The sequence below is a fragment of the Danio rerio genome, chromosome 19, assembly GCF_052040795.2.
Source record: "Danio rerio strain M-AB ecotype USA chromosome 19, GRCz13ab, whole genome shotgun sequence".
Lineage (NCBI taxonomy): Eukaryota > Metazoa > Chordata > Actinopteri > Cypriniformes > Danionidae > Danio > Danio rerio.
The window spans coordinates 6,146,538-6,159,243 of NC_141039.2; the positions used below are offsets into that span (position 1 = coordinate 6,146,538).

At 36.1% G+C, this 12,706-nt stretch overlaps 1 protein-coding gene across 1 annotated transcript in view; it reads right to left on the reverse strand.

The window, feature by feature from the left end:
- Positions 1–12,706, reverse strand: part of stx1b (syntaxin 1B) — a 91,194-nt gene that overhangs the window by 15,208 nt on the left and 63,280 nt on the right. Inside the window, 1 exon segment of the mRNA NM_131523.1 lies at positions 4,072–4,146. Coding sequence (NP_571598.1) covers positions 4,072–4,146 — 75 coding nt within the window.

Sequence of the window (12,706 nt, forward strand, 5' to 3'; positions counted from 1 at the left end):
GACACTGACGTAATTGGCAGACTGAGCTGTTACAATGAAAGTGCATGCACTAGGTGTCAGACAAAAGTGCTCCCAGAGTAATAACAAGTCCCTTAATCTCTGAAGGACAATAGATCTCACTGTCCACTTCAGCAGACAATGGGATTCAGTTCTGATGGAGCCGAGCGCACCATGTGTTGCTGATGAAGTTGCCATCAGAAGGACCATCACTGTGGCTTATTTTAATGGAGTTTTAAAGAACAACGCAATAAATGGGTAGTACTTTTAGAATAATTGTCCATGTTGTAAAGCAAAATGTTGTAAAGCATTTATTAATCATAGTTCAACATTTACTAATGCATTATTAACATCCTATGTTGTGCTTGTTAACATTAGCTAATGCACCGTGGGTTAACATGAACTAACATAACTTAAATAAGGTTAAAGGCGCAGTAGGTGATCTTCCACAATGCTAAAAGCTTAGCATAAACCTCTGAATCACAGTCCCTCCCCTGCCGTCGAGAGCCACGCCTCCTGAAACACGAGCACAGCCAAAGAACCCTCTCTCATGTGTTAAAAGCGACTATCCGCTTGTTAAGTGTGACGTCACGCGAAGCGGCTTCCGGGTCCAAACGCTCTATTCAACTGAATGGGGAGACTCATGAAATGGTAATAATAACGTTTACAAAGCGATTTAATGCTTTCAAAAATCACGATCGCAATATATATGTCCATGCCTAATATCCGATGGCCAGAAAGTGATAAATTTTTTTAGAAATTGTTAAATTTTTGGTATTTGTTATGCAGCAAGCCCAGAGATTGTTGTGTACACTATGATTTTATATAAAATTAACTTTAATGTGTGGTAGGAATAAAACGTGATCATAAACGAACGATTTCTCCACTCAAATGAATGCCGGCTTGGACCCGGAAACAGTATTACATACGTCACAAACACATCACCACTTAACAAGCGGATAGTGCTTGTCTGAGGGCGTGTAAGCCAAACTGACATCATATTTCAGATCGAATATTTAGAGCTGCATGGTAAACTATAAAGGGAGAGACAAGGCGAAATAGCTGTGTTTTGTTGTGCAACTAATAAAAAAAACTACATTATTGATGCTGTAAAAGGTCCCTTATAAAACTGAAAATAGTCTTATCAATCTTTCATCTGAAGATTTTAGTGGCTGAACAACACTTCTGTGAAGATATAACCCATTTGTAACAACAACATCTAACGTTACATCAGCTTTGCGTGAAGCTAGACAGTGTTAAAACAGAACATTACCTGTCTAAGAGAAACCCTTCAGACATTGTGTCATCCTTTCCTCCAGCGTGCAAAGGTAACTCCAATATCGATTCAGGTTTTTAAAAAGTTTTGAATTAGCAGGTTTTTATCGATTGCACGTGTGCTCTCTCTCCCTCTCTCGTGAACGCGTGGCGGTCGTTGGAGCTGCGTACAAACGTCTGCGCAGTTGTTCAAATCTGCATTTGCTGACAAACAGTTTGGCCTGCTTATCGGAATTATGAGAGATGTGGGCCCGACTATTTTATTGGATGAACATTTTTTAGTTTTATGCCTTACTCAAAATATAAAAATACATATGAATACATTTCGATCGTTTAATTTAATCATTACTATTGGAATGTGAAGAGACTCAACCAGCACAACACAAAATGCTTCTGAAGACAATCACCTGCTGCACATTTAACTATCAATAACAAAGATGAATAAATACCATAGTAAATGTATTACTAATTGTTTGTACATTACCTAACATTAAGTAATGGACGATTATTTTAAACTGTTGCCAAAAATGTTTTAAGGTTTCGATATTTTATTTTGATTCAATCAATTTTATCTGATTAAGTGCATTTTAAAAACATAAAGAAATTGCTCAAAAAAGGAAACTCTTGGTCGCTGTTTAATTAAACAATTTAAGGCATTAATATTTTTTTACAGCATATGTTCAATCATACAATGATTGATAATCTCAGTATATTATGATAAAATAATTTCTTTGGTATGTTTCGTGTAACCCAACCCAGTCTGAGCTGGGATCAAACTGGCAATTCTTTGCATGGGAGTAGTTGCTCTATCAAGGAGGCTAAAGACCATGGCCTCTAGCATCTATCACTAGAGCACCTTTAGAGGTCAGAGAAGTGACGTTTGCCAGCATAGCACTTCGCTTGCTGGGCTTCATTACGCTCACCACCCAAACTTTACTTCCATCCCACACGAGCCCCCACATGTAACCCACTGCTCCTATTGCACCCAGCCCGGTCTGAGCTGGGATCGAACCGACAATTCTTTGCATGGGAGTTGGTTGCTCTATCAAGGAGGCTAAACACCATGGCCTCTAGGGTCTGTTGGTAGAGCTTTTGTAGAAGTCAGAGGAGGGAGGTTTACCTGCGATTGTATCCAATTTAAATAATATGTATTTCCAATCAATTGTGTAGTGATTGTAAGAGATTATTCACATAACATTTATGGTTCAGGTGGTAAAATCATTTAAAGTAAATTATGATTATTTGAGTCATATTATACGAGTTGTCATGTGGATCAAAATCATTTTACGTTAAGATGTTGTAAATTTGCTGCCATAAATATACCAAAACTTAATTTCTGAATAGTAATGTGCATCGCACTTCATTTAGGCAGATTTAAAGGTCCCGTGAGGGCTCTTTATTCGATGTTTGACCTAATTTCAACTGAAACAAGAGGGCAGGACATTAAGTAGCCCCTCCCCTTATTCAAAAACAGCCAATAGCATTTTGTTTTTATCACATCTCTGCCAGTGAGAGTGGTTGAGCTCAAGCACGTCAAATGAAATGCAAATTAGAAGTTTCTTGAGAAGGGGGCAGGGCATGTCAGACACTAGAGAGCAGGTGATTGGACAGAAGATTTGATGAGAAACTGAATTACGAGGTGACGTATGAGGTGAAAAAAATTATTGATCCATTTGGAAGTGACAAACTACCAGACATTTATATCAGCTCATGTCTTCTAAATGCAAATGTTGTCACGGTTCTGGAGCAAACTAATTTCACAGGACCCTGAAAGGTGATTTAATGTGCTCATTGTTTTAGTTACTGAAAAATATTTATCTCGTTTTTCCAGCTTTGTCTTTCTCTGAGTGAGTTGATATGGTGAACACTTCATACGAGATTAGTCAAACCCCCGACTTGTTCATAATTTTCTATTGCTCAACTCCCTTCACCTCGGGTGGCTGCCATTTGAATCAAAGATTGCATCTAAATGAGCTGTGCCTACGTGATGATGAGGGTTTCGGGAGCTTTTATAGATCTCGACTTCATGTGTACTTGCAAATAGACCTCAACTTTTCTCATTTTCCCCACACTAAACATAGAATCAAAGAAATATAAGAAAATATTCTAAGAATTCTAATATATAATGCTTAATGCCAGTGGATGCCATCAAAGCAAGATGAATGGGGGTCATACCTTAAATAACGAGAAATAGTTTTCTCTGATCTGTATCTTAAATAATAATATTAATAATTAAAATAATAGATGGTATAAATATACATTTGACCACCTGCATATCTGTTCAAACCATTATCGGGGTTCATGCATAATCAAGACAATCAGTCAGGGCAAGAATTATTCAACAGTCTGACACTGGCAGATCTAGAGCACTCATTGTAAGTGTTCGCAAGACATTTTTCTTGTAAAACAGCTGTTTGTATTTACATATAGCCTTAAAGTACAGTCAAATTTGATGCAACTTGTAGAATTTGACCAAGAGTAAGCTCTAAAATAGCTAATCAGAGGTTACTGTATTTCAGAATACACTAAATATCCCTCAAAACATTCAACTTAAATACATTTTATTAGTAAACTAGGCATAATTTAAATAAATACATATATTTGATTCACTGAAGCATGTATTATACAAACTAACATTACCAAAATTACCAATTTACCAATGAATAAATCTCACCCTGTTCTTAATGCTTTACATAAATTTGTGTAAGTCAAAATGAACATAAAGATCCACTAGTGGTTTTTCAAAACAATTATAAAGAATTTGAAAAGTGCTGGTAAAATAAGGATTTCCTTGTATACCTTTTAATTTAGAGCGCACTTTATTGGCTGTCTTCTTAATGTCAGCTGTGAGGTCCTCCAACTCCTGCTTAGTCTCTGCAGAACAAAACACAAGCAAATACAAATGAGAAAAAGCTTAAATGCATAACATTTTCAGTGTTATTGAATGGTTGTGAATTATATAGGGTAAAAAGTAGAGATGCTCCAATCAGATTTTTATCAGTACAGAGTACTGATACCTTGTCATGGTGATAGGTCGATACCGAGTACTGATTCTGATGCTTCAAGCTTTATATACTGTAAGTGTACTATTGCATAAAGCACCTTTTGCACCTAAGTTTAAAACTGAGGTGGAGCTTCTCCTAACCAATGAGAACATAAATTAAGGATGTTGCATATAGTCCCTTAAACATGTCTCTTATAGCCATTTAGTGTGGACACGTCATCATGATCAGAAGCATCATTACAAAAAATAATACACAAAACAGATCAAATCATTTTGTTAGATGAAAAATGCACACCTATAAATCCATTACTTCCTTACTAAAACGTAATAGGTCTATTCTGTTTATTGCAATAAGTGTATTACAAGAAGTGTTTCAAGAAATTTTTAACTTGCAACAGGGTGAAAAACATAAAAAATGTCCTCTTAAGCAATCGGTTCATGAGATCGGCCAGATCAGCGAGTACCGATTGAGTCATGAAGTGTGATTATCGGCAGATACCGATCTTCAGCTGATTGATTGGAGCATCACTAGTAAAAATTCATAGATTGATAGATAAATATATAGATAGATGGATGTATAAATAATAGTTATAATGATAGATAGATAGATAGATAGATAGATAGATAGATAGATAGATAGATAGATAGATAGATAGATAGATAGATAGATAGATAGATAGATAGATAGATAGATAGATAGATAGATAGATAGATAGATAGATAGATAGATGGACGGACGGACGGACGGACGGACGGACGGACGGACGGACGGACAGACAGATAGATAGATAGATAATTGGATGGATGGATGGATGGATGGATTGATAAATGGATGGTTGCATGGATGGATGGATGGATTGATTGATTGATAAATGGATGGTTGGATGAATGGATGGATGGATGGTTGGGTGGGTCAATGGATGGATGGATGGGTGAATGGATAGATAGATAGATAGATAGATAGATAGATAGATAGATAGATAGATAGATAGATAGATAGATAGATAGATAGATAGATAGATAGATAGATAGATAGATAGATAGATAGATAGATAGATAGATAGATAGATAGATAATTGGATGGATGGATGGATGGATGGATGGATGGATGGATGGATGGATGGATAGATAGATGGATGGATGGATGGATGGATGGATGGATAAATGGATGGTTGCATGGATGCTTGGATGGATGGGTGGATGGATGGTTGGGTGGGTCAATGGATGGATGGATTGATAAATGGATGGTTGATGGATGGATGGATGGATGGATGGATGGATGGATTGATGGTTGGGTGGGTCAATGGATGGTTGGATGGATGGATGGATGGATGGATGGTTGGGTGGGTTAATGGATGGATGAATGGATGGATAGATAGATAGATAGATAGATAGATAGATAGATAGATAGATAGATAGATAGATAGATAGATAGATAGATAGATAGATAGATAGATAGATAGATAGATGGATGGATGGATGGATGGATGGATGGATGGATGGATGGTTGGGTTGGTCAATGGATGGATGAATGGATGGATTGATTGATAAATGGGTGGTTGGATGGATGGTTGGGTGGGTTAATGGATGGATGGATGGATGGATGGATGGATGGATGGATAGATAGATAGATAGATAGATAGATAGATAGATAGATAGATAGATAGATAGATAGATAGATAGATAGATAGATAGATGGATGGATGGATGGATGGATGGATGGATGGATTTATGGATGGATGGATGGATGGATGGATGGATGGATGGATGGATGGATGGATAAATGGATGGTTGCATGGATGCTTGGATGGATGGGTGGATGGATGGTTGGGTGGGTCAATGGATGGATGGATTGATAAATGGATGGTTGATGGATGGATGGATGGATTGATGGTTGGGTGGGTCAATGGATGGTTGGATGGATGGATGGATGGATGGATGGTTGGGTGGGTCAATGGATGGATGGGTAAATAGATAGATAGATAGATAGATAGATAGATATATAGATAGATAGATAGATAGATAGATAGATAGATAGATAGATAGATAGATGGATGGATGGATGGATGGATGGATGGATGGATGGATGGATGGATGGATGGATGGTTGGGTTGGTCAATGGATAGATGAATGGATGGATTGATTGATAAATGGGTGGTTGGATGGATGGATGGTTGGGTGGGTTAATGGATGGATGGATGGATGGATGGATGGATGGATGGATGGATGGATAGATAGATAGATAGATAGATAGATAGATAGATAGATAGATAGATAGATAGATAGATAGATGGATGGATGGATGGATGGATGGATGGATGGATGGATGGATGGATGGATGGATGGATGGATGGATAGAGATAAATTATAGATGGATAGATAGATAAATGATAGCTAGATGAACAGATAAATAATAGATGGCTGGATGTATAAATGATGGATGGGTGGATTTTAAATTAGTATTATTAACAAAAACAAAACCTCTCCATCTCCAAAGTTAAAAAATGCAGCTTATTTCTTATAAAGAGTTTTATATGATATATTCATGCATTTCACTTGATGTAAAATGTCATAAAATGTGTTATTTTAAAAACTGCAGCTAGTCTATATTACAGACACCATGAATAGATGCAGAAATAAATGTGCTTCAAGTCTTCTTTTGCCACAAGATCTTCTCAACTAAACTTTTTCACATGAAAGTTCACAAAAATATAGATCCAGATCCAGATTTTTTTGCAGTGCACTGTAATTGAGTTTTCAAGACTTTATCCTTTAGAAATATCGCAGGCCACATAACGTTCTGCTTCTTTAAAAGAGAAAGACGAGCCTGTGTCTGGGTAAACGCTGGATGTGTATAGAGACTGCAGGCTGCAGTCATATGTTGATTGATAGTTACTGCAGTGCCATTCACTCCCTGGACACCACCTCAGCCTTTTCAACTCCCACCTACACACTCTCTCCTCTCCTCTGACTAATCCAATCCCTCGCTGCTCTCTCTTCTCTCCAGCCACTGAGTTTGATGACCATGACATTTCTTCCTCTGCCACTATTAATGCCAATATCACTTCATCACCAGGGACTATTTGTGCTTTTCATAAAGGGAGTAATGCATTTACAAATGTATGCAGATATTCCTTATAATATGCTTATATAAAATGAGATTTATATGACTTACATACAATTAAGCCTGAAATTATTCACACCCCTGGCAAATTTTACTTCTTCAATATTACTTCTATTCAACTAGAATATTTTTTGTTTTGTTTTTTTTGACCGAAAATGACACATCACTTTAAAATATTTAGTTTCTCTGGATTTACAGGTATGTGTTACATTTTTTTTTTACTTTTTATTCTATAAATATCTGAGGAAGTTTTTTCCAAATTTGTTATTAAAATTGTTGATAAAAAGTTGTTATTCTATTGTAAACTAAACTAAATTATTCAAAACTATTTTGTTACATAGATATTTCAATGTTTTTATGTAACATTTATCACATACACACACTCACCGGCCACTTTATTAGGTACAGCTGTCCAATTGCTCGTTAACGCAAATTTCTAATCAGCCAATCACATGGCAGCAACTCAATGCATTTAGGCATGTAGACATGGTCAAGACGATCTGCTGCAGTTCAAACTGAGCATCAGATAGGGTAAAAAAGGAATTTAAGTGACTTTAAACAGGGCATGGTTCTTGGTGCTAGAAGGGCTGGTCTGAGTATTTCAGAAACTGCTGACCTACTGGGATTTTCATGCACAACCATCTCTAGGGTTTACAGAGAATGGGCCAAAAAAGAAAAAAATATCCAGGGAGCGGCAGTTCTGTGGGCGCAAATGCTTTGTTGTTGCCAGAGGTCAGAGGAGAATGGCCAGACTGGTTCCAGCTGATAGAAAGGCAACAGTAGATATGCAGAAGGGCATCTCTGAACGCACAACATGTCCAACCTTGAGGCGGATAGGCTACAACAGCAGAAGACCACACCGGGTGCCACTCCTGTCAGCTAAGAACAGGAAACTGACAATTGAGGCTCACCAAAATTAGACTATAGAAGATTGGAAAAACCTGCTGGTCTTGCCTGGTCTGATGAGTCTTGATTTCTGCTGCGACAATCGGATGGTCGGGTCAGAATTTGGCATCAACAACATGTAAGCATGGATCCATCCTACCTTGTATCAACAGTTCAGGTTGGAGGTGTTGGTGTAATGGTATGGGGGATATTTTTTGGGACACTTTGGGACCATTAGTACCAATTGAGCATCGTGTCAACAACACAGCCTACCTGAGTATTGTTGCTGACCATGTCCATCCCTTTATAACCACAGTGTACCCATCTTCTGATGGCTACTTCTAGCAAGATAACGCACCATGTCATAAGGTGCAAATCATCTCAGACTGGTTTCTTGAACATAACAATGAGTTCACTGTACTCAAAAGGCCTCCACAGTCACCAGATCTCAATCCAATAGCGCACCTTTATGATGTGGTGGATCGGGAGACTCGCATCATGGATGTGCAGCTGACAAATCTGCAGCAACTGCATGGACCAAAATCATTTCCACTACCTTGTTGAATCTATGCCATGAAGGATTCAGGCAGTTCTGAAGGCAGAAGGGGGTGTAACCTGGTACTACTAGTACCTAATAAAGTGGCCAGCAAATGCAAAAATTATAGGGATATTGATTGGAGTTGACTTAAACTTTAATTGGCTAAATCTTTGAAACCTAATTCAGTTAATAAATTAAATTAACATAAAACATTTGTTGTCATGACTTTTTGTCACACATTTTTTTTACAGTGTAGTTTTTGTTTTTACTTCTATGGAAGTCAATTGTTATAGATTTTCAGCTTTCTTCAAAATATTTTCTAACAGAAGAAAGAAACTCATCAAGGTTTGGAACCACTTGAGCGACAGTAAACTGTTTAATGTGAACTATCCCTTTAAAAAGCAGCGCTGTCCTGTGAAATAAAATGCTGTGTTTAGCCGCTTGTGTCTGTTAAAGTGCTGTCGTCAGGGTGTGGCCAGTTCTCCTGTCCATCGATTGAACAAAAGTGTAATGTATCTCCTGTCACTGACTTTGCATCATAATATTTGCACACCGCTACACCATTGTTGTCCTTACAGACGGCTAAATGCTCTTTCCTGCTCTATGAAAACAAGCCATCATCTCATGTCAGCCTTTTTTTTTTCCTTTTGTGCTAATGTGGTCAAGAGATCGATTTGACCGAGGGGGGATGTTTCTTGTCACACCCACTGTTTAACATGACAACCAACACTTTAATAGCTCTTGAACGTGATTTTATTTGCATTGGTTAGCGGTCGCCGCATATTTGCTAGCAGCAGATTGTTGCAAAAACACGAGGTTTAGGATTTCTGCAAAATTGCATTGGACTGTCATTTACACAAGCCTAGTAAATCTAATAATCTAGCATGATAGCCCATTATAGATTTCGTGTTAATAATTTACTTACGTTTTTTTTGCTTCAGAAATTATGCAAAAGCTGACCTTTTTTATCAGCTAATGTATCATTTAAATCCAATATGAATCAATTGAAGATTGATGATGGATAAACGAACTGCATGAACCTGAAATTCCTGTAGCATATGGTGTTTGTTGATGTCTTCTTTAAGATTATGTAATTTCTGCATGGCTTGTTTGTTATTTTTGGTAACATATCACCGCCTACTGAAAAATGCAGTTAGCTAAGCATTCAGACTAATACATTTCACACTTACAGCAATGCTTTCATGTTGGTTTCAGAAAACTTAACATGCAAAACAAACCATCCAGACAGCAAAAAACACTTGATGGCCACAGAAATTAAGACAATAATCCCAAAATCGTCTTCAGTTCACATCCAGGAGCATTTGTAACTCATATAAGGGCACATATACTTCATCTCTAACTATCAAATGTAAACATATTTCTTGTAAATTATTGTATTTATTCAGTTAGAGTAGTAAGACTCTAAGGTTAAAACCAATCAAATTAAATCAATTAACAAAATCTTTTTTAATGCCTAATTTAATTATTATTTTACTAGAGTCATGCAAAATCACTGAATCATTCAGAAACTAAAAGTTAAGTGAGTTTAAACTGCATTTTAATATGAAACTAAAATCCCTAGGTGTTTTATATTGCTAGATTTAGTCTAAAACTACCCTTACAATAATATTCAGTAATAGAAATTCAATTGTAGTACATCCGCCATGTTGTTGCTTTTATACCATGTCCTACCTATTTGGCCTATATGACCTAAAGTTATTGTTATCATGTTAAAACGAGTTTGTGTCCTAACCATCTGCGACAACGAGGCACAAAATTTCGATTTTAGAAACTGCTTGTAATTCCGAGACATCGCTACACAAAACAACATCATAACCTACTATGACAATTATCTCCTCAGGTATTGATTATGTGCTTTATTCGGTGTTAAATGCTACCAATGTTAGTTTGACCACCATTTTTAATACGAAACTGAAATCCCCAGTAGGTGTTTTATATTGCTAGTACTAGATTTGGTCTGAAACTTACCTTTACAGTAATTTTTAAAAAGTGTTTTTCTATTATGAGAAATATAAATACGATTAAAATATAGTATATCTGCCGTGTTGTCACTGTTATAACATGTCTTAACTACATGCGATGTGGCGCTGTGACGTGATAAAAGGTAATGTTTCCATGTTAAACAAGTTTTAACGTGCAAAATTTCTATTTTAGAAACTGCTTCTATTTCCGAGACATCACAACAAAACAACACTATAAACTACTATGACACTTATACCTCAGGTACTGATTATGGGCTTTATTCAGTCTTAAATGCTGAGTTTGAACACCATTTTACATATTAGAAGGAGATTTGGTAATAAAGCTAAATAACTAGCTAACAGTTTGAAAAGTCAGCGACTACGTGCAAACCAACAACATCAGCCACTGAGCTCATGCACTTTTAATAATGTTAAATAAGTTAAATCTGTATTAATTAGGTTATAACCCTTACTATTTTCAAATCCAAGGGTTTTGTTTGATATTAAAGTATCTGTCAAATCGTCACCTTAGAATTGTAAGATTCTATCTGACATTTTTGACAAAATTGAGTTATTGACATATTCATATTAAATGACAACTTATTTACATTATGGGATGTTTTTATATGAGTTGTTTACATTTTAAGATTTGTTAATAAAAAAAACAAATGTTACACACATACTGTTTGCTGTCGAATGCAAAAACTTTGAAGCTCAATATCTCAACATCATTCAGAACGCAGATAAAACCTTATGAATCCAAGGTGACCAAATGGTAGCAGATCATGCAGGTGCTCATTTTATGAAAGATTCAGATATACTCTGCTCATGTTTGGGTATTTTTTTATTTAGATTTTTTTATTTATTTTTTGGCTAACAATGTAGGCGTACTAAGATAAAAGGATGGTCTTAATGAGCGAGTCATTGATTCACTCATTCAACCAATTAAACTGAAACAGCTGATTCATTCAGGAGCCTATTTGGCTGACTGGAATCACTGACTCACCCAGTTCGTTCATTATTGCTGAATCATTTAGGGTTAAAATGCTGCTGTTATTCAGATACACAGTAGTTAATGAAAAGGAGACAAATAGTCCACATTTTTACAATATAGTGTCACTTCATATGACCATGAAGTCTATAATTCCAATCAAACAAAAACAATAAACAAGGAGTCAAACAAAAACTATCTCTTTGCGAATGCCTAATTTAATTATGGTTTTATTAGATTCATTCAAAACCGCTGAATCATTCAGAAACTAAAAAATGAAATTGAACTTTTATAATGAAACTGAAATCTCTGGTATGTTGTAAACTCACTTTGCTGCATCTGAAATTGTATAATGCTTAGTAAGAACTAGATTTGGTCTAAAACCACCATTTGGAACCATCATTTAATATGATTAATATTAAAATATTGTCATATTTTAACAAACCACACATCAATGTAAAACTTATTTATTCAGCTTTCAGATGCTGTATACAGTAAATCTCTTTTTGTTCCTAAATTGCCACATATGACGTTAATATTAGGTTAGATTTAGGTCATGACATCAGGTGAACAAAATTCAATGGCTAGCCAGCATCTAAAGATGTTATTTTGATGTCTAATAACAACGTCAAATGACGTTGATATTTGGTTAATTTTAGTTGTTGTAAAGTGACCAAAATCCAACGTCGATCCAGCATCTTAAACCAACGTCATATTGACATCAAATACTGGCATTTATTCATCAGGTATGGCAACTAAAATTCAACGTCATAATGTCCACAAAATGTCAAGCTGTAACATCATTATATTTTATTTGATTTTAGGTTGTGTTAGAAAGTGACCAAAATCCAACGTCATGCCAACGTCTTAAACCAACATAATATTGACGTCAAATACTGACATTTATTCG